The sequence below is a fragment of the Protopterus annectens genome, chromosome 2.part0, assembly GCF_019279795.1.
Source record: "Protopterus annectens isolate FY-2018-M chromosome 2.part0, PAN1.0, whole genome shotgun sequence".
NCBI lineage: Eukaryota > Metazoa > Chordata > Ceratodontiformes > Protopteridae > Protopterus > Protopterus annectens.
Genome location: NC_056728.1, coordinates 154,380,729 through 154,404,520, shown reverse-complemented (window position 1 = coordinate 154,404,520; position 23,792 = coordinate 154,380,729). Strand labels below are relative to the sequence as shown.

Sequence of the window (23,792 nt, the reverse complement as noted above, 5' to 3'; positions counted from 1 at the left end):
CACCGCCTTTGTGGAGTGGGACCACAGTTGCTGTATGCCATTCTTTGGGTACGTATCCTGTAGTAAGGCTAAGATTAAACAGCAGCTTTATGTGTGGGTTTAGTTCCTCATTGAGTTCGTGTAGCACACAGCCGGGGACACCGTCCGGTCCCATTGATGCTGTGTTTTTTGCTTTAGAGAGAGCAGCTCTCACCTGGGCATCTGAGATGTTTGGGAGGCTAGACTCTGGTGGGATAGATATTTCTCCTTACCCCTTCAATTTCTTCTTTGGATACAGAATTTCACTATTCTCTTTACTCCTTCCACTGTCATCCTTTAATGCCACTTTTCTGTACTGTTTGTTCCCATGTTTCCTAATGGAATGAAGTCTCTCCCTTTGTAATCTTGAGGTAACAGTCCTTATTACTTTTTCTGCTTCTAATACATGTATCGCAAGTCACATTGTGAAATTATTGCCATACGACATGATATGTTCAAGACTGGCATCAATCAGACCATCTAATATTTTGCTTTTTCTTACTGTGGAGCTAGGTATAACCCATTGTGCCCCTTGAAGATTCCCCCAGTGATTCTGAGTCTCTTTCTTTGCCTATATTTTAGTCAAGCTCCTTGCTGGCCATCATGCTGTACCTACAGATTTGTAGGCCATAGCCATTAAACAGAAGTTTTCTGCTCCCCTCATTTTAACCACAGGGTCAGAATCATTACCTTCCCTCTGTTCTATACTATAATTAACCTTTTCTTTGCCATACATCAACAATCCATGCAGGCTGTGCCATTTCTGTATGCTAGATTCTTGGCATCACCAAAGTCTAGTCCATATTTCTATTATGACTACAGAGCTGATGCTCTCTGTGGTAGTACAGCTTGTAATGTATTGTTAGACCCCTACTCCCAGTGTTATACAGCATCACATTCCCATCATGCCTTTCTCCTACCTTTTATTAGTTATTCTTGGCTTTGGCTTTCCTTTTTTCTAAACCTTATGTTACATCTTCTGCCTCAGAAAGATGTATCTCCCTCTGGCTGTACTGTTTTGGTTTAATGGACTGCTTGTTTATATATGCTCTGCTAATCCAACTTTCAACACATTCTTTGGTACTTAGGTGCTGCCTGCCTGTTTCTTTCAAGTTCTGAATATCATGTGCTCCATCATTATCTGTAAAATCCCATTTCTTTACAGCACTACATTAGTCATCCATCAAACTGTACTAGTTATGTTTTTACAAACCTTGCTTGTCCATGGCAGCTGTAGTACCTTAAGAAACAGCTGATAATCTCTGAACATTCCCTATGTTCCACATCATTAACCTCTTTATGCGCAGTCACATGAACTTTGCCCCTTCTGTTCTCGCCTTTCTTTAATGGCACGTAATCTGCATCACTGAAGGATCTGCTGGAGCAGTGATGTGAGATGAGGGTGTAACTAACATCTGAAGGGCTTGAGTTTAACTTGGATACGAGGAAGTTCTGCTTTGCAATGGGTCTGGTGGCTAGGCAGAATTAACTCCTAAAATGTGGCATAAAAGTACTTTTTAGGCATTTTTACTGGATGTTTTTTTTTTCTTACCTGCGCAGGCACCTGTTTTTTTTTGCTGTCATCAGATAAAAACAACTGAGGTTTTCAGGAAGGCAAGAGAATGGTTGGCCACTGACACTGGGCAACTGCATGGTTCTATCTGCAATACATGGACAGAATAGATTGATTTAATTGTCTTCTACTGGCTAAATGTATTTGTGTATATACCCTAAATGATGTCCTTTGCATGATTCTCCTATGTTAAATGATCACCATCTTCTTGGTTTTAGCAGTTATCCAAGGATAATGTAATTCCCAGATTCTTCTTTTATGACCTGGAATATTTTATTCATTCTGGCTGGAAAATACTAATACAATTACTTTACTTTATGTGTGTATTATTACACAAGACAACATACAAGGGTTGTGTGATGTTTAGCTCTGCACAGCTCTGCACAGTGCTACCACGCTAACATGGTTTCTCTGAAGATTCACTTGTGGAGCAGATTTCTTCTGGGTGATGTAGTGAAAAGGTGACAGAAGAGAAATGCACGGGGGAGGGAGATAAAAGGGAGTAATCTACAGCACAGATATTTGGGAAGCCCAAAGCTATTACTCCAAAGGGCTGAACAGAAATGACTAACAGAAAAGGAAGCATTTTTTTCTTATTATTGCATGGCTGTTTTTTTTCCTGTATATATATATATATATATATATATATATATATATATATATATATATATATAAATATATAGCTGACACCCCAATATTCTATTACAATGTAGGCTTTCTCTATGAAGAATTTAACATTGTTGATCTTCAGTAGCCAGAAGTGTTGGTTCATGAAGCTGACTGGGACAAAGAGAAAGAGAGAGAAAATACAGATGTTTTAGAGGGCCCTCTTGCAGTGGAGACCCTGACTATTAATAAAGCACCTCCTGCATTTTCTAATTTACAGTCCTTCCATATAGTGTAGCAGTATATGTGGCTAAGAGTCTCTTCCCTAGTTATAACTGCTTACTTTTCCAAGGTCCTTGCATTTTGCCAGGGAAAATATTAAGTGCAGGAGATTCCCCAGTCATCCAGCCAGTGAGGGAAGGCACTCATAACTTCCAGTTCTATCCAGTTCTGCAAAAGCTGGGAGTATCACAAATAGTATCCTAGGCAGGGCTAAAACATCTGTGCCAAAATATTGCTGGAAAGGAGGTGCTTTGTATTATAGGAGGTGTAAGAAGGGGAAAATGTAATGTTTGTCTGATCAATCACCTATGCAATGAACAGTAAACAAACTGTACAATAATGGGCAAAATGATAAAGAAATTTCTGGAAGAGTACAGATTACTGAGTATTGTTTAATGTGGTTAGCATGTTGTGCTTTAGTGTGATTAAATCTACTTAACACAGCTGTCTAAATTTAGACTGCCAGATAGTTTTCTTTTTTGTCAGATGGCATTCCTGAAATCTTGTGTAATTATGTACATGCAGAAGTAAATCAGAAAACAAAGTGAACATTAATTTAATATTACTGAAACCAGTGAAATTTTGATTAAAGGAGTTTGCTTTTGTTTTCTAGGATCCTGCAAACCAGAAGCCTGGAAGAAAGAAGACGGTATCATTTAGCAGCATGCCGTCCGAAAAGAAAATTAGTAGTGCCAGTGACTGCATCAGTTTCATGCAAGGCGGTTGCGAACTGAAGAAGGTCCGCCCAAATTCACGCATTTATAACAGATTTTTTACATTAGACACTGACTTGCAGGCCTTACGATGGGAGCCTTCCAAAAAGGATCTTGATAAAGCAAAGCTGGATATTATTGACATTAAAGAAGTCACAGTTGGAAAGAACACAGAAACATTCAGAAATAATACATTAGTTGATCAGATTTCTGAAGAAGCTGCCTTTTCAATTATACATGGAGAGAATTATGAGTCACTAGACTTGGTGGCTCATTCCGCTGATGTTGCAAATATTTGGGTTTCTGGTCTAAGATACTTGCTTTCTCACAGTAAGAGGCCTTTGGATTTAATTGAAGGTAATCAGCCTACATTGAGATTCACGTGGTTGTCCTCTGTTTTTGATGTGGCTGATGTGGATGGGTATGGAATCATGTTAGAAGACACAGCAGTAGAACTTATAAAGCAGTTGTACCCGGGTTTGAAAGAATCAAAAACAAGACTAAAATTCAAAGAAATCCAGAAGAGCAAAGAAAAACTGACAACAAGGGTAACAAAGGAGGAGTTCTGTGAGGCGTTCAGTGAGTTGTGTACTAGGCCAGAGGTATATTTTTTATTAGTACAGATCTCAAAAAATAAAGAACACCTTGACTGCCAAGATCTGATGATGTTTTTAGAAGTTGAGCAAGGCATGACTCATATCACTGAAGAAATGTGTTTAGATATTATTCGGCAGTATGAGCCTTCAGAAGAAGGCCGGCATAAGAAATGTATTGGCATCGATGGCTTCACACAGTACCTCTTGTCCTCAGAATGTGATATTTTTGATCCAGAACACAAAAACGTTTATCAAGACATGACACAGCCTCTTTCTCATTACTATATCAACTCTTCCCATAACACATACTTAATAGAAGACCAGTACAGGGGACCAGCTGATGTAAATGGCTATGTCAGAGCACTAAAAATGGGGTGCAGAAGTATTGAGCTAGATGCTAGTGATGGTCCAGATGGTGAACCAATCATATGCAATCGTAACAACATGAATTCGGTACTTTCCTTCCATACTGTGATAGAGGTGATTAACAAGTATGCATTTGTAGCATCAGAATATCCACTCATACTATGTCTGGGTCACCACTGTTCTGTGGAGCAACAGAAGATTATGGCACAGCACATGAAAAAAATTTTTGGGAAAAAACTCTTTACCGAGCCTGCAACAGCTACACAGTTATTCTTGCCATCCCCTGAGAAGTTACGAAAAAGAATTATCATCAAAGGGAAAAAACTTTTAACAGGAAATGAGTCTTCTGGAGATGTTACAGATGAGGATGAAGAGGCTGAAATGTCCCAAAGGATGAATGAAGATGACTTCATTGAGAAGAAATTGATAAAATTGTGCCGACAGCTCTCAGACCTAGTGGCTGTTTGCAAATCTGTTCAGTTCAAAGACTTTGATTTTTCTATGAAGAGCCAAAAATGTTGGGAAATATGTTCATTCAGTGAAACAGAGGCAAGCAAATTTGCCAATGACTATCCAGAAGACTTTGTTAATTATAATAAGAAGTTTTTGTCCAGGGTATACCCTAGTCCAATTAGAATAGATTCCAGCAATGTAAATCCCCACGATTTTTGGAACTGTGGATGTCAAATTGTGGCCATGAACTATCAAACTCCTGGGCAAATGATGGATCTGAACACTGCATGGTTTTCACAGAATGGGGGCTGTGGATATGTTCTTCGTCCTTCTGTTATGCGGGATGAGGTATCTTATTTTAGTGCTAATACCAAGGGGGTTGTCCCTGGAGTCTCTCCTCAGGTTTTACATATTAAAGTAATAAGTGGTCAGAACTTCCCAAAACCAATGGGAGCATGTGCAAAAGGTGATGTCATAGACCCCTATGTATGCATCGAGATACATGGAATTCCTGCTGACTGTGCCGAGCAAAGGACTAAAACAGTTCCTCAAAATGGTGACAATCCTATTTTTGATGAAAGCTTTGAGTTCCAGGTGAACCTACCAGAACTTGCTCAGGTTCGATTTGTGGTTTTGGATGATGACTATATTGGTGATGAATTTATTGGGCAGTACACTATTCCATATGAATGTTTGCAGCCTGGTTACAGACATGTTCCTTTGCTCACTTTTGTTGGAGAACCCATTGAAAACAGTACGCTGTTTGTTCACATTGCAGTAACAAACCGGAGAGGGGGTGGAAAGGCGCAGAAGCGTGGTCTTTCTGTAAGAAAGGGGAAGAAGGCCAGAGAATACACCATGATGCGACATACAGGAATCAGAACTATTGATGATGTTTTTAAACTTGCAGTACATCCACTGAGAGATGCTACAGATGCTAGAGAAAACATGCAGGTGAATATATTCTGTTTGTCTTTTTGTATTCAATAGGTGGTTTTTGTTTCCATAAATCAATTTTTAGAGAAAAGCTGTAAAGTTCTACTGCATTATAGACTTGAGTATCTATGCAGAAGTATAATTTCTATCTTTCAAAAAATTATTCATGGTCAAGTTTGTAGAAAATAGATGTGACTGTACGTTTAGCCAGTATCTATGTCTATCTGCTGTTTATGGAGGTTAAATACACATTGTTAATGCAAGATGTTGTGCATATATTTGCTAGCATTTTATCAGGCAGAAAACAAATATGTGTTTTTATTACAGTCATATTTTCACCTGTCATCAAAACTCCTACATAGGTGATGCACACATTGTGGTCCATGGAGGGGCAGATGGTCTAACAGAGGAGACTCTGGAAGAAGCAGCAGGGAGGACCAAAAAAATTACAGGAAGGTGCGAGAAATTGGTGAGCATGGTAGAATTCTCATGGATTCTACCAGTGCTATGAGTTAACAGTTAGCTGCCGTAGAGGCAACGTATCACAAAGTGTCATATGAAAAAGTTGGAAATACTAACTAAAAATGCAGCCTCTAGGGGCCTCCCTAACTGCAAGACCATAATTCTGAGTGTGTTAAGTACAGAAAAATAAAGTTTGATTCAGAAATGAAACATTGAACTGCCCTTATAGCCATTTTACCGATTCACACCACTCTTGTGCTTAGTAATTTGGAGACCGTTTTACCTTGCAGCAAGGCAATACTCCAAGGTACCATAATCTCGGTCTTGGTATATATTTTCTCTCTCTCTCTCTCTCTCTTTTGTTTACACAGTTAATCTCAATGTCTCATCATTGACAGTATTTGCAGACCTCACAGTTTCCACAGGAATCCACTCTGGAAGCATTTCCTCAGGATTTTCTCTTGGGATCAAGAGGGAATTGTTCCTCTTCTCAGTGCAATTGCTACATGATACAACTCACTGTAGCATACATTTCCGTGGGACATACAGGAGAAAATAACACAGTATTACAAAAGGTACTGAGGAAGACCATTGTGATAATAAAAGGTGAGAAGAAGAAGACATTCAATGAATACCTGGGGCTATACTCACTGTACTTGAGAAGCGAAAGGGGGAACATGGTATGGCTTCACAGTACCTGAATACAGGACATTATGAGGCAATGTAACAAAACATAAAATGCAGGTGAAGGAGAGGACATGAACTATAGTTTGAAGGGAGGGGGCTGTGTCTGACTTTGAGAACGTACTTCTTTAAGGAGATGGTTGTAGGTAGGGGGTGAAGTAAGCTTGCCATGTAGGGGGATAAATGACATAAGGACTGTCATTGAAAAGGGTCTAGATCAGATAGAAATGGAGGAAAACTAAAGAGGGATGCCAAGTGAAGTTTGCTACCTTTAAACTGTTAGTTTTGTTCTGTATTTATGCAGCTAGATTAACTCAGGGCAGTATGATGTAGACAATAGTGGTAAAAGAGGAATATGGGTTTGTTTGGTTTCCGATCAAACTGACTAGGTTAGGATTATTTCTGTAAAGAGTGAGCAGTCAATTTCCTCTGCAATTTACCTAAGCACAAGCAGCTATAAAATGTGAGACATTAAGAATTTTGCATGTTCCCATAACTCATTTTGGGGTTCTCTTTTTGACAAGTATAGATAGTATATAGATGCATTATCCACCATACACATCATTAGTTCTAGATCTGATTACAGACTAGGAATATGATCAGTGAAGGTAGGAAAATGAAATGCAACCACAAAACCACATGATATTAAATACTATATAGCTTAGATATGCCATAGGAGCTGTGGACAACAGGCACGCATCACAATGCAACACCATTCCATGTAAGAAGTCATAAAAAACTGCATATTTGAACAGCATCATGGAAAGTAAATGGTATGATTAGTATAGTAGTGCAGTCAAACAGAACAGCATGTACAGAACGAGAAAGGGAAAGCAGAATGCCTGACACATGCATGCCTAGTGATTTGCATTTAAAGCATAAAGCTGCAGGATGTCAAAAGGTAGGAGGTTAGAGGATGATGTTTGCCACAAAGAGTTTGGCAATGAATAGCATGGCATAAAGATAGCATGTTGCATTATGCAAAGTGCACAGTATTCCATGCAGCACAGGAAACAGCAGCTGGCTGTCAGCTTGTAAAGGACAAATGTGAAGTAGACATGGATGTGGCAATGATGTCACAAGGCTCTGCAGAATGGCGCATGAAAATTCATGCGGAAAGAGTGCTAAAGCAGACCTAGGCACAACTCAGCAAGCACACAGCAGCTAAAGAATAGTAACTTATTTAGTAGCATGGGAAACAGATGGCTTCTGCAGACAAGCCATGGGTGATGCTACACACAAGGCTAAACAGTGCCACAGCTTAAGAATGATACCAGATGTACTATTGTGATATACCTTTAATGTCCAATATGGACAATATAGGTCCAAATATCTGTTCCATAGCTGCTATAATCTGTATTCCAATTTTGCACTGTATGGTCAAAAAAATGTCATACAGAAGTTTCAACAGTCTCCCACATAAAACCTTTCCCACGACCTTCTCTGAAATGGAAGTGGTGCTGTCAAGCTTATAATTACTTCAATCATTCCTGGCTCCACCTTTCTGCAGAATATGTTCCATGATAAACCTTTAGTCCTTTATCATTGCAGTTTCTAATGACAGACCATGCAGTTCCGTTAGTAATTTTCACAAGCGCCCCAAGGGATATCTACAGCTTCTCCTTCCAGATACCCCTGAGTTCCATCATGAAGTTTGCCCATTTTCACTCCCATGTCTGCTGTACTTTCCCTTATGAGTCATCTGTTTTCATGCTCATGTGTAAATACAGAGGTGCAGAATTAATTCTATTATCATACCTTACCTCCAATTTTTTTAAATGTTTCACCTTCACTGCCAATAAAATAATCATCTTCATTTGAAAGCCACTTCCCATGATTCACACCATGTTAACACCCAGAATTAATCTGTGAAGAAGAAAACATCTTACATGATGCTACACAGAAGCAAATTTAATAAAAGGTCCAAAATGTAAGGGTTCACATATACTAACACTTTCTCAAACACGTTTTGGATCTTTTATAACAGATTTTATTAACTTATGAGTTACACCATGCCAGCTGTTTTATTGTTCAAAGATTAGTTTTACCCATTCTGACCTCTTTACTTTCACTGTTTCATGGGCTGTAAATTAACTTTTTACCTGTGTAGCTCTGTTTCTCATCTTGCATGCACATTTTAAAATTTCCATAAGCCTTTCTCTTTTGTTTGACAGTATGAATGATTTCCTTTTTAGTCTGAATGTTTATCTATTCTAGTACCTCCTCCTCTTTCTATAAAGTGTGATTTCCTTCTTCACTCCTTTGACAGTGCAGAATAGCTGGTAATAACCTTATGTTTACTTGCTGATGAAGCGTACATATTTAAGAGGAGATAAGAGTGGACTGCACAGTACATGAGTGAAGGTGAAGGGCACATGTGCATCCTCAGTGATCCAAAAAAACAATTAAGGAGAGAAGTCTTAGCCTTCATTACATTTTTTCCAAAGTCGTTCCTTGCCACTTTTTTGAAATCAGAGAAATTAAAAGATCTTTCAACTAAGATAAGGTGGTATGATGTTTATTCATTCACAGCTACAGATCATTTTAGGAGAGCAAAGTTCACCCATAACACCGTGCAGGGGGACTGCACCCTCCAATACTAATAGAATCAACCCCAGGGTCACTGCATTATGGGACTGAGGGGATATTAACCATTCTGTAAAATGGCTCTTCAGTTTTCTGTTCAAAACCAGTCACACACATCAGCTTTGTAAACTGAATAGTACCATTTCCAAATTTAGATAACAGGAAATAGAAAAATTGAAGTTTCCACCTGACTGAAGCTAAGAGTGCTCAAAGTAACTTTTTATTAGCACCTGTCTTTTGGGGAATTTGCCCCGTGTCTATATTAGAATATCGAAAGTTTACTGGTTCGAATCACTAAAGGTCGACCTTTAGTGATCGAACCATTAAAATTTCGAATGTTCTGAAAAAATAAATAATAAAAAAAAAAAAAAGAAAATCTAAAGGGTGTAGGCAGGGGGGCAAGCCACCCTGCATCCCCCATCCCTGCTACTTAAATATACCAACTCTGAGACCACACTGCATTGAAGTAAATGGAAATCTCCCCTTACGGAGATTTCCGTTTACCCATTCGATTTTCTGCACTTTCGCTATTCTCATGTCAACAATGTCGGATTCGACATTGTCAGCATTCGAGAATGTAATAGGTAACCATTTGCCCCAAACTTAGTGAAAAGATTTTTGGCCATGCACTCTCTAACTAAATATTCTTTGTTATGAGTCAATGCAGCTTAAGGCTAAGAATAATTTCCCCATTTGCACCAACAGCCTCAGAACTGTGACATTTTCATTTCTGATCATTGGACACCAGTATATTTCCCCTTTTCCCCATTGCCTAAAATTGTACTTTTTCTTCTCTGCCAGTTTTGTGGATTCACTATGTATAATTGTCCAAGCACGCTTAATAGCTTGCTTCTTTTTAAGATGCAAAGCACTCAGTAATATTGCATATTTAATTAATGGCAGACTAAATTTGGGTTTGAAGGCTGTCAGCTAATGAAACACACTTAAAGACTGGGCAGTAGAGATCAAATGAGTAACTCCAAAGAAGTATGCAATGGATGGAAATGAAAGATGAAAGAAATGGCATTTGTTATCACTTGTTGATAGGCTTGACCAAATGGGCTTTAATGTATCTAACAGACCTGTTGAGCTTTAAGTGGCAGTGCTTGCAAGTTACATCTGAGGATGTCTGACAGCCATAGAGGTACTTATTTTAGGTACTGAGTTGAAGGAAATTGGTCTACTCTGTGTGGGTTTAAGGAGGAATTTGACTTGCCCACAATACACTTAATCAAAAGCCCATTTGGTCTAGTAATGTCAGTTGGACTCTGATGGATTCATCTTTGATTAGACACTGCATATAGGAAAGCTATTTGAAACTTTGAAATGTTTGGAAAAAGAAGTATCCAAGGAAGTGTGAAAATATAAACAACAAAACTTAGAGATTTTTGAAAAGTATAAAAAAAAATATACAGCGGTAGCGTTGTTACCTCACAACAAGAGGTTCTCCTGTTTGATTATTGGCTGGAGTGCCTTCTGTGTGGAGTCTGCATGTCCTCCTCGTGGTCTAGTGGCCTCTGAAAGACATGCGTGAATGGGCGTACCTTCGCTGAAGGTTGGGCATTGGGCTGGCAACTCTGCACCATAAAAATCGACTGCCAATCAGTAGCAGACCGGAGTTCCGCTGTGGCGACCCCTAACAGGGAAAAGCCGAAAAGACAAACAACATAAAAAAATATATAGACATGGAAATGAAAGAGAGATTTGATATGGTGTAATATTTATGCAAAGGAGAAAACCAAATTAAGCAGCATAAAGAAGGCAGCCCCAAAGATATTCGAAGAGAAATACAGGCAAAGGCATCCAGATATGTAAAATTTCACACTGAAAAAATAGTACCACAAAGAGGGAATGTAGAAAAGAAGAAAAGAAGATTAGTAAAGTAGAAGATAAAAAAATAGAAGTTATGGAGTGCCTGCAATGTGAAGGATTTGGTGTAAGTCTAATACCGGTTACATCACAGCATGATGGATTGAGTCCCCAAAGTAAGGTGAAGCAGGCAGATCAGGAGCCATCTGAAGAAAAAATATGGACATGGGTAAGAAGAAGAGATTTAATATGGTGTAATATTTATGCAAAGGAGAAAGTAAAACTAACCAATACAAAAAGAGCAGCACCAAAGATATTTGAAGAGAAATACAGGCAAAGTAAAACAGACATGGAAAACTTTACAATACAAAAAATAAGACAAAGAGGAAAAGTAGAAAAGGAGATCAGTAATGGAGAAGTTAAAGAGGTTATGGAATACCTGCAAAGTGAAGGATTCAGTGTAGAAAATCTAATTTGGAAAGCACCACAACAGGATAGGGCAATGGATATCCAAATTAAGGGGAAACCAGTGGAAAGCAAAGCAATTGGTCAGGTGCATATCAAAATATTTTGGAGCCTTCCACAGGAAACCAGTATAAATGTTAACTTGAAGCTGGACAGCAAAAGAAGGACTGGAAACTGTGGAAACTATGATGCAGTCAATGTTGAGGAGTGATAGGCCAGTGAGTTACCATATGATAGAGCAACGGATGGCACAGGATGAAATTGAAGAGAATGTGCCACATGAAGATGCTATAGAACTTTCTATAGAATGCCCACAGGAAATGAAAAACAAAAAATGTACCCGCAGTTTAGAAGAAAATGAGCTAAGAGAAAGGCTGCTTGATTTAATAGACATAGATAGATATATTAAGATCAATGAAAGAAATAGACTGCAGTAGGTTTGTGAAGGTTTACAGTTACGTTTATTTTATTTTATTTTAATACATTACCATTTGTGGACCCATTTCATCTTGTATATTTTAAACATATACACTACTTATGTCTATATGTAAAACCACTACCCACATTTTGAGTTTGGTTACTCACTCTTTAACAATTTTAAATGGATAATGATGTAAAGCAGGTTCTCATTGTTAAACTTCGTAATTTTCCAATTTTCTAATTATGCAATTAATATATAAACGTAACTGTTGCTACAATGAGAGAGACTCTGAAGAAGTCAGGCACTAGATTAACAAAAATACTAAGTCATTTGGATTTGTGTTTTATTTCAGTAAAGTAAAGTTTTTATATTTTTACAATTACTCGTGTCACTGGTTATGGCTTTCTGAGTTTTTCAATGTGCAGTATTATAACAGACAAGGATCTGTCATGCACTATCTCAAATAAACTAAAAATCTCGGCACTGGCGGAAAAACTCAGAAGATATGCAGATAAATATAAAGGAAAAGTACAAAATAAGAAATTTATTGATGACCCAAAAAAGTTTTATAGAGAATTGGGAAACAAGGTAAAAGGAATTGAAAGATCACCAAAATAGAAGAAATAGATGCATTTTGTAGAAGTATCAATGAAGATCCTGTGAAACATAACAAAGATGGATAAAAGAAGTAAAAGAAAGAATAAGATGTTTAAAGATACAGGATATGAAATGGGATGAAGTAATAGACAGAGAGATTGAAACAAAGTTAAGGAAAGCCTCTAATTTAAAAGACCCAGATACAGTAACTAATGTTTGACTTAAAAGTATTAACATCTTTGCATGAAGATTTAGCCATGAGTAAAAACTATTTGAACCTGCAAGCTACCCTAAAAATTATAAACCAATAACTTGCCTTCCAATAACATATAAACTATATATTGGAATTGATCCTGACAGAGTTTATAGTTATTTAGAAGAAAACTCAATTATGGCTGTAGAACAAAAGGGCAATAAATGAAAGTCATAGGGAACAAAGGATCATTTGTTGTTAAATAAATTCATAGTAGAGAACTGTAAAATGGGGAAGAATCTAAGTATGGCATAGATTGACTACAAAAAGGCATTTGATAGTATTCCACATTCATGAATAAAAGAGTGCTTGGAAATGTATAGGGTGCACCCTACACTGATTGAATATAGTGCAACTTCCATGAAACAATGTCAGACCACTTTGCAATTAAGCTATGATAAAGGAAAAATTATTATCCCAGGGATAAAAATTCAAAGGGGGATATTTCAGGGTGACAGTGTGTCATTGCTACTATTTTGCCTTGCCCTTAACCCACTAAACTGTCTACTTAACAGCTTAGCCCATGGCTATAATTTGGCTCCTAGAAAAGAACACAGTATAAAGACTTCTTATCTTCTCTTTGTCAATGATTTAAAGCTGTATAGCTCATCAAATGAGGAACTGAAAGCACAACTGCAAGTTGTCTAAACTTTTTCAGATGATATAAGAATGTCATTTGGTCTTGATAAATGTGCAAAAGCAACCTTTAAAGCAGGACAATTGCAGCACCAGGAAAACATCAGTTTGGGACAAGAATGTGATGTAAAAGAACTTGAGCAAGAGAGAGTGTATAAATATTTAAGAATTGGTGAAGGATCAACAATAAAACATAAACAAATGCGAATAAAACTTAGTAAGGAATACTTTATAAGACTTAAATTAATCCTGAAAACAGCATTGATATCTAGGAATAAAATCCAAGCTATAAACCAATTTGCTCTTCCTGTCCTGTCTTACAGTTTTGGAGTGATTGATTGGCCCCAAAACATGTTGTATAGATTAGATAGGAAAACAAGAAGGATGCTTCATGCTCACCAAATGATTTATAAAAATCAGTGCATACCAAGATTATATATTCCCTGTTCCGAAGGAGGGAAGAACCTCCTTGAAATTGATTACATGTATAGATCTGCAATCGTGGGACTCCATACATATCTGCTGACCTCACAAGACGCAAATGTAGTGAATGTTTTGAAATATGAGAATAAATCTAAAATAACTTCTCTGCTTAATCTAGCATAACCATGTTAGCATCAAGCAGGAATGGAAATCAAACCAGAAGTAGATAAAAATCAGGCAGCAACTGAATGTGCTAAAAAACAAAAGAAAGAATATAAGGTGAAGGATCAGATGAAAAGGCAAGAAATGTGGAAAATGTATAAATTTAGTTCCATGTATAGAAAACTTCTGGAAGAACCTCATGTTGATCAGAAACAAATGCAGGAATGTTTAAGAAGAGGTGAATTCAAACCAAGAGATGAAAAGTTAACATTGGTGGCCCAAGATAGTGGGCTACGTACACACTGGTTTACAAAGTCCATTGAACATGTGGGAGAAGCAGACAAATGTAGGTTGGTGACATACTAATGACATAAGAACTGTATACGGAAACGCATAATAATGTGGCAAGACTGTTGCACTGGGGATTGTGCAATCATTATGGTAATGAAGTGGCTGAAAAACACCGGAAACATGAGCCACAATGCATCATAGAAAATCATGTAGTCTACATCACACGGGATAACCCATCACCAACAGTTCAAAAGACATATGCTAGAAAACAGTATATAGTGATCCATGAATAGAGGACAAAAGTAGCATTGCTCTTTGAAATCGCTACACCCAGTGATTACAGTGTGTTGCATACAGAGAGAGACAAAGTCATAAAACATCAGAATCTGCAGGCAGAAATAAGAGCTATGTAGAAGAAAGATACCCAGACAGTTCCAATAGTAGTAGGAACAACAGGTCTTATAAAAAAGAATCTATGATCGTATTTAGATATGTTACCAATCAATGTAACCCCATACGAATTGCAGAAGGAGTGATTACAGGGCACATTGCAGGTGCTGCAAAGAGTACTTTTGGCTGACATCAAAGATTGAAACAATACTAATTTCATGAACTTTAATTATAGCTTGACTTAGGAATGGGGTCCATTCCCATCATGGTATTAGAAACCCAAAAGATTTGGAGAAATTAAAAAGAGAGATACTATATGGAGGTTGTTGTTAAATTCTTATAAGGAGCAAAGTAGATTAGCTAATTATCTTTTTATGTTCTCAAATGAGATACATTGCGCTAAAAGAGTTATTTTTTCACATATTTATTTTTGATAGAGTTAGTAGTTACCAGCTAAAATATGTAGTTTTAATAGACTGCTGATAAACTGAAAACATATTGTCTCTTTCACCAGACTGCCATAGTGTCCGTTAAAGAGATGTGTGGCCTTCCTTCTATCTCCAGTCTTAAGCAGTGCATGCTGAGTCTGGCTTCAAGACTGCAGAACAGTGACAACACACCCTGTGTATCTCTCAGCATGAAGGAAAATTACCCATACCTGGAGCCAGTGGGAGCAATAACTGAGGTACAGAGAAAGCTTCTGGCTGCATACGACCTGGTAGGTATCCTGGAAGTGCTCTTCATTAAGCCAGCAGATGCTTGATAAAACTTGCCATTTTATTTGTTACAGTGCATTAAAAGTGAAATGTCATTCTGCTGATCAAAAGGTTATACTCTCAGTAAAATGTATCATTGTAAACTGCATGCTGTTACATAATATGGGAATTTATTATTGTACAAAATACGCTAATATAAAAAAAATTTATATGGTGTGTGTATGTGTGTATTTGTTCTTGTTTACTCATTTAATGGAGTCTAACTCTGTGACCTCATGGACTTAGCACACTAGTCCTATCTGTTCACCACTGCTTCTTTATGTTCTTTTAAATTCATATTATTTACGTCAGTACTACTGTCTGCACATTTTAACCTTTGCTGCCCTCTTTTTCTTTGCCTTCAGACTTTACTAGCATATGTGACCAAAGCATTTGAACTTCAGTTTTGCTGTCAGACTTTTCCTGGGAGCATTCTGGAGTTATTTCCTTGAAGTGCATTGTTCACATTTATGGGATTTACTGAGTTAAGTTCTTTGATGCATTTCTCTGATTCTGTTTTTTTTAATAAAAAACTTTGTATATTTTTTATTAAACCATGACCCAAATCAATTTAGTGTACCCTTTGGTGATGTCACCAAGAGGTCCATCTATAGACTTTAATAGATTATGACTACCCCTATGATTTTCACTTGTTTGGTAAAAATGACTGCTCATAAAATCTGTAGTTTATTTTGGAAGAAATTTCCTTTTTACTTACTGGAACTACAGGGATGATAAATCTCTGTGCCCCTTTCAGAATTTATCAAGAAGAGAGTATCACGGGGATGGCAGAACTCTTTCAGTAATGTAGCCTCCTGTTATAATCAGATTTTCATAGTGCATGTACTTTGCGTTACATGTTAAAAGGAATTTCCATTAAAGTGAGTGAAAATACATCAATGCATTTCATTTTTTGTGAAAATCATCATAGTATGATAGAACCAAGTACATCATCAGTTATGGAGCTGTGTGTTGTATGAATAAGCCATTTTTGAAATGTTCATATTTTGTATTTCTAACCATCTGACACACTGTGGACCGAGGGTGAAAATGGCCATTGCATCCTGCAAAACTAATGTAGCATGCCACCCCAACTCTTGGTAATTGGACCAACTTACTGAATATTGCTATAATCAGTGTTGTCACAATAGGAATAAGTGATATTTAGGGCATATATTAAAAAACATTACTGTACCAAGAAAAATATCTACAAATAGTCAGATATTCTTAAACTACCAAACTCTGCACTTAAGAACACTGCAAATTATATTTGTACTTTTTTTTTCAGCCCTTACCTTCTCAGTCTTCAATTTTTGCCATTAACCTCTGTGCTTTCACCTCTGTCACTACCCTTCATAGTATGACTCAGTTGTTCATTGTGATCCCCCTGCTGACTTTACACCACTTCCTCCATTTTAGTTTCAGAACATTTCTAGCCAACATCTTAGAACATTTCTTCATAACCCTTCAGAACCTTCCACTTTATAAAACAGCTTTTACCTAATGAACTCTAAGCCCTTAAACCACCTTTGTAATTTATCACTTACTTCTGGATGCCCATCACTGACTTGGAAACTTACTAAACTTAATGGATTATGCTATATTTTAGTAATCAAATCCTCCTGCCCAAAGGCAGGTCTACTTGGCTTAGCAAAGGTCTTGAAAAAACTGATATACTGTCAAATCCTTGACTGCGTAAATAATTCTAGGTTATTTTCACACAAAATGTATTGTATGGGTGTTGATCTGGGTTTATTACAAGGACAGCACAGTTCCTTGTAAGTCAGCCGGTCTTCCTAGCATGGGCAAAGGTCTTTTTATTTGTGTATTCTTCATTGATGTTAGGAAAGCTTTTCTGACTACATCAGTCATTATCTACATCTAAATGTACTATAGTCAGTGGGCTTTGGGGATGCAGTGATATGGTTACATGATTCTCATCTGACAGGACCGTCTAGTCTTGCATTTCATACCACCTTTTCTAATAATGGTACACATCTGTCTGGGGTTTCCGGAACCATGGTATTAAGGTTATTCTTGTTTTATTATATATTTTGCCTTCTACTTGTAATCCACCAGAACTCACTCTGTATGGTAATGACTTAGGAATTGTTTACTGAAGTAATTTTTTTCACACCATGTAGGGTGAGTTCAAATGTCTTTTCATTACATCTGTCTAACATGCAAGCAGTCAAATGTCAATGAGTAGCCTCAGTAGCACAACAAGTAGCACAATCACCTTTTGTGCTTGAAGATCAAGGAGCTATGGTATCTATTCCCACACCTAGTAGGCGGATTCATTTTTTCCAGTACTGACATGCAGTGCAGCATAAGGGCGTGCTGCACTCCTGAGTGTGTTGTCCTTCGGATAACACATTAAACCAAGGCCCCATCTTCTGAATTGGTGGTAGCTCAGGTTGGTGTAAAAGTTCCCACAGCACTTATCAAAAAGAGTAGGGGTCCTTTATTTATATACAAAAATAACTTTTATTTAAAAAATGTTTAAATATTTACAGATATCTACATATGTACAAACATATACTCATAATTTCCTATACAAGCATGCTACATTTTCATCTCTAATAGACCCCAACTGCTTTTTCCATAACCATCATCTGATTTTACTTGATATTGTTGCTAAAATCCATTTACCATTAAACATTTTAATTTATTCTTTCATTCCATATAACCCACATAGCATAAAATAACTTTTATCTATTATTTTATCATATTCTTTACTTCTATTCTTATAATATCCATATTTAATCATCATATCCATGTTTATTTTACCAACTTCTTTTATATCTTCAAAAAATCTTTACATAGTTTCCTCCATAACATTTGGACTATTTTACATTTCAAATACACATGCTCCATAGTTTCTTCTTCTTGACAATGTAAGCACATTCTCTTACTTTTCTTTTTATATGGCATATTTCCTTTTACTGACAATTTATCTGTTACCCATCTCCACCAAAAATCTTAACATTCTTTCTTATTGCACCATTTGCTTCTTACTTTATAGCTTTATTTTTTTTATCTGTTAGATTTTCCCATAAATTTATGCAGTAATGCTTCATCGTTACATTTTTATGCCATACTTTTCTATCTTTTTCTATATCATCGATTTTTATTTTTCACAAAAATATTTTTTCTTGGTAACATTTTATTTGTTCATTTATACACTCTTTTTCTCTTTTACTCTTTTTACCATACCCCACAATGTATCATACTTATACAGTTTTATTACTACTCTCTTATCTTTTCCAATTATCTACTTTAACACTGTACAAATTTAATAAAGCAGCATATACCACTGGGTTAATTAACCATAAACCTCATTCCTCTTTATTTACATACAAATCCTCTTTTTCCTGAGTTTAATCTAGAACCCCATATAAAATGAAAAAAAAAATATCTGCAATAATTCCTTTTCACATACTGTTGGCAACACAAACACTTGTTAAGTTATGTTATTTTTCCCATCAGTACTGAATTTACCAAATAAGCCTTTTTTCTGAATGATGATTTATATATTCTCCAAAAAATACATGTTTGCTGTTAAATAAAATTAAGAATTCAATACACAGGAGGTTCAGGTTCAAAAGTTTACTAGGGTACACCAGGAGGCAAAAAACGTACAAGTACAGAATTTTGTCTAACATGAAACAGGAAGCACACAATTTTATATAGTCTTTACATTCAAGCTGTGCCCACCTTACTGACGTGGTATGTCACAGGGCATCTACATCACTTTAGCTTACAGTCCTCTATTCATAAAAACTGCTGATGCTGTATATTTTAAAAAAGTTTTCCTCTGGTAACAATACGGCCTTGCTATCCACCTGGTCAGACATAATGTCTTTCTGTAAAGTTACTTCTTCAAGGTTTCACATCAGTTCGAATACAGTAGCAGATTCAGTCTTCTAATACACATCTTTGTTCACTGTTACACTTTCCCGCCAGCTGCATGCTATCTTAGTAACACATATACAAGGCCAAATCATCCCAGCAGGAAAGAGCAGAAGATTTCATTATTTCACACATTTAATTTCCTGACCCAGCAGATAATCACTTGTGAAAAGCATAAACATTAAAACTTGCTAAGCTAGCATCTGCCAGGGTTGGAGGTCAGTTTGCTTCAGCCACACTGCAGTTTCAAAACTACCTACATTTACACATGAATTAATCCTTTCTGTTATATGATTAATAGAATAAAATGCATTATATACTACTTTGTTTTTAAACTAACATTTCTCATATATTCAAATACACATTTTTCTAACATTTTCCCCCCTATTAATACTTTTTATTCTATTTTGAAGTATGCATAGTGTCATTTCATCTCCCAACCTCTTCCACTTAGGATTTTTAGCTAGGTGAGTCGTTCAATCTATACTTCAGAAAAAATGTCATCTGAGATCAATTTTTCAGTCTCAATATCTTGGTACAAAGTTTCAGTAACAGATACATCAATAAAATCTTTGATTAGTCTTTTCATGCAGGGAATTCCACAGCAAACTCATGCTCCTATTAGGAGTATACCCACACAAATGGCAATCAGAATATTCATTAGGATGGAACCCCACCCCCCAAATAAATTCTGGAAAAAGTCCATCAGTGGGTTTGGGCCTGGTTCAATCATGGCTGATACTTGCTGAATTACCTCTAGGTGGTTATTAATTTCATGCCTGTTGTCTGGTATGTATGCACAGCATTCTTCTTTGATAAGCGCGCATGTACCACCTCTCACCGCTAGGGTGAAGTCAAGAGCCATTCGATTTTGTAGCACAACAGTTCTCGTTGCATTTAGTTCATCAGTCACCAGTTCTAGGGCAGAAAAAGTTGTATTACTCATTACTTCGAGAAGTTTCGACAACTTCCTCAGCTCCCAGATCGATTTGACTGCTCCATAGGCTGGGAATATTCCTGCCCAAGATACAACACTGTCACTTAAGTCCATATCTGTCAATTTAATTTTGTCTTTTACGGTATTATGGTCTTTCCAGCCAGCTTCGATCCTTCCAACTGGATTTACAGGTTTTTCAACTGGACCTTCGGGTTTTTGGGCTGCTTCTCTCACGTTTCGTATCTTACCCAAAGGCAATTCTGCAGTATGTCTTATTGCCGGAACCAGATAACCCAAAAATCAACTGCCGGACCAATTCTCAGGTAACCATTTATATGCTTTTTTCCCACAAATAAAATAACAGTTTTCTACTTTAGTACTAATGCGCATTAACCCTGCATGAAACATTTTATGATCTATAACTGACAATTGTTTAAACAAAACAGGATTCTTGCGAATGTCATTCATGGTTGTTTTCAATGTGCTCAAATATGAGTCATAATTAGTATTGCAAAGAATATTGCCATTACTATTCTTAATATAACACTGATAAGATATGCTCCAGCCCACCTGGAGAGTATCATTTTTGTAAAAACATACAATTCCTTTTTCTGTGACAGGTGAAAATAAAGCTATTTTGTCCTGTGATCTCACAGTTCCTGTGTCAAAGAGTAAATTCTCCCAAGTCTCATTTATCCCCAAAGGGACAGCGGACATTATCAGTCCTCCATATGCTGTTGGTATAGCTGTACAAACCCAGCAATTTGAAATGTTCATAGTCTCTGCATATACACGCTTCATGGCTAGGTATGTGTTAAAATTTGGATGCCAGTCTATAGACGTTTCGTCACGCCTTCCCACTTTCACTTGTGTGGTTGTGTGTAGGATAAACCACAACAAGAGGAAAATTGTCACAATTACAGTCAATAAATGTATACTCAACAAAATGATTATGCAACATCTCTGGGGTTGATCTAAATTTCTATTCGCTTTGTTTTTGGCCATCTTGGTCCTGTTGTGTATCAGTCACAAAGTTTTTATCAAGTTGAAAGTTCTTTACCGGTTTGCAGTGTGTCAAATGAACCCAGGACGTCCTCTCGGCCACTCTGACTGCAGTAGGCGTTGCCAACAGAACCTGGTACGGTCCTTCCCACTTTGGACTCGCCCAATTCTTCCTCTTCGTCACTTTCAGCCACACCCACGTTCCGGGATCCAAAACTGCTTCCACCGGTCTGGTCTGTTCCTTATCTGAAAAAGAGTTAAACTGCAAAACAGATTTATTTGTTAACAGTTTCCTCATATAACTAGCTAATGAACTGTCAGCCTCTTGCTCTGCAGGCATGAGAGCTTTCCACTGAGGCACATAATATGCTCTCCCAAAAATCATTTCAAAGGGAGTCAAACCCTTCACATTTGGAACCGTTCTCATACTCAGCAGTGCTAAAGGCAGACAGTGTATCCAATTCTTTTGGGTTTCCTCAACTAACTTCCTGAGTTTATTCTTGAGGGTACCATTGTACCTTTCCACCAGTCCTGCTGACTGTGGGTGGTAGGCACAATGGTTCTTTAAGGAGATACCAAAAAATCTCCCAAGTTGTTGGATTGTCTGGTTCACAAAATGTGTGCCATTGTCACTATAAATCCTTTCCGGAATGCCAAATCTAGGGATTACTTCTTTTATCAGGGCTTTCGCCACTGTTGCTGCATCCGAATTTTTGGTTGGAAAAGCTTTTACCCATTTGGAAAACATATCTACAATAACTAAACAGTATTTCTTCCCTTCACACTTACTCAATTCTATGAAATCCATACAAATAGTATGGAACGGATATGGTGGTATAGGAAAACTTCCTTGCTTGGTTTTAAATGCCCCTTGTGCATGGTGCTTGTTACAAGTATGACAAGCTGCACAAAATTTTTTTGTGTAGTTTGTGTATCCATATGTTTGGAATATTCGGTTTACTAACTGTACCATCCCCCTTGTTGAGACATGGCACTGCCCATGGCTCAACAAAGCTGCATATCTAAATAAATTAGACGGCAATATCGGTTTTCTCTCTTTGGAAATGTACAGTCCGTTTTCAAGAATTGCATCTCGTTTTTCCCATTTTTGCTTTTCTGCTTTTGTAGTAAGCATCTGCATTGTTTTTAACATGTCTAAACCTAAAATCTCAGAGGGTTGTAATTCCTCATTCAAAAGTAAAGTTTCTGAGTCTGAGGCTGCTTGCTTTGCAGCTGCATCAGCTCGTGCATTGCCTTTCGAAATCTTATCCTGTTGTTTTGTATGAGCTACACATTTACAAATAGCTACTTTGGTAGATAACTGAATAGATTCTAATAATTCCAAAATAAATTGTGCATGATTAATAGGTTTTCCACTAGATGTTATCATTCCTCTATTTTTCCATTGTTGTGCAAATACATGTACTGTAGAAAAAGCATACTGACTATCAGTATATATGTTTACACACTTGTTTTTTGCTAAAGTACATGCTCGCGTCAAAGCTATCAATTCTGCTGCTTGTGCAGATAAGTTATGTGGTAAGGATTGGGCTTCTAAAATTTCAGTGTCTGTAACTACTGCATACCATACTAGATTCTTTCCTGTAGGACCCCTTCTGCATGAGTCGTCCACGTAATATGTCACCTCGGCATTATCCAAGGGCATATCTGTGAGATCTTGTCTAGGTAAAGCTAACTGTTCAATTTCCTGCAGGCAGCTGTGTGGTGTGCCATCCGCAGGAGTTGAAAGTAATGTTGATGGATTTAATGTCGTACATCGTTAAATTGTCATATGAGGTTGGCTCAGCAGTATAGTCATACATGAAAGATGTCTAGCAGGAGAGAGGTATGCTACTTTTTCTTGCAGTAAAATTATTGCAACTGCATGAGGCAGTCTCAATGTGAGAGGGTGGAATAACACCACTGAGGCTGAAGCCTGTACTGCCATTGCAGCTGCAACTACTGTACACAGTGAGGCAAAGATCGCGCCACTCGGTCTAACTGCGATGAATAATAGGCTATGGGGCGTTGCTTGTCCCCATGTTGTTGTGTCAGCACTGACGTCATATATCCTTGTTTGCAATCTACGGTCTGAAAGAACCGTTTGTGATAATTTGGGAGTCCTAAAACTAATGAAGAAGCTATCAACTGCTTCAACCTGCAGAAAGCTGTTTCTGCTTCAGGTGTCCATTGTAAAATATCTTGTGCTGCCATTGGTGTCTTATATATCAAGTCAGTCAGTGGAGCAGATTCCAAAGCATAATTTGGTATCCAGCTCTGACAGAAATTAGTTGTTCCCAAGAAGGACATCATTTCCTTCTTGGTTGCTGGTTTGGGTGCTTGCAAAATTGCTGTTTTTCTTTCCTCGTCTAATATTCTACCTTCATTGGATATTACATATCCTAGGTATCTAACTTGCTTTTTCCAAAGTTGTAACTTACTTTTGTTTACTTTGTGTCCTTGT

General features: G+C 37.3%; 1 protein-coding gene across 1 annotated transcript in view; it reads left to right on the top strand.

Annotated features, from left to right (window-relative positions):
- The first annotated feature begins 3,096 nt into the window (after positions 1 to 3,096).
- PLCL1 (phospholipase C like 1 (inactive)) overlaps positions 3,097 to 23,792 on the top strand; it is a 382,997-nt gene continuing 362,301 nt past the window's right edge. The window contains exons 1-2 of the mRNA XM_044060641.1: positions 3,097 to 5,561; positions 15,237 to 15,440. Coding sequence (XP_043916576.1) covers positions 3,144 to 5,561; positions 15,237 to 15,440 — 2,622 coding nt within the window. The 5' untranslated portion in view covers positions 3,097 to 3,143. The remainder of the gene's footprint in view (positions 5,562 to 15,236; positions 15,441 to 23,792) is intronic.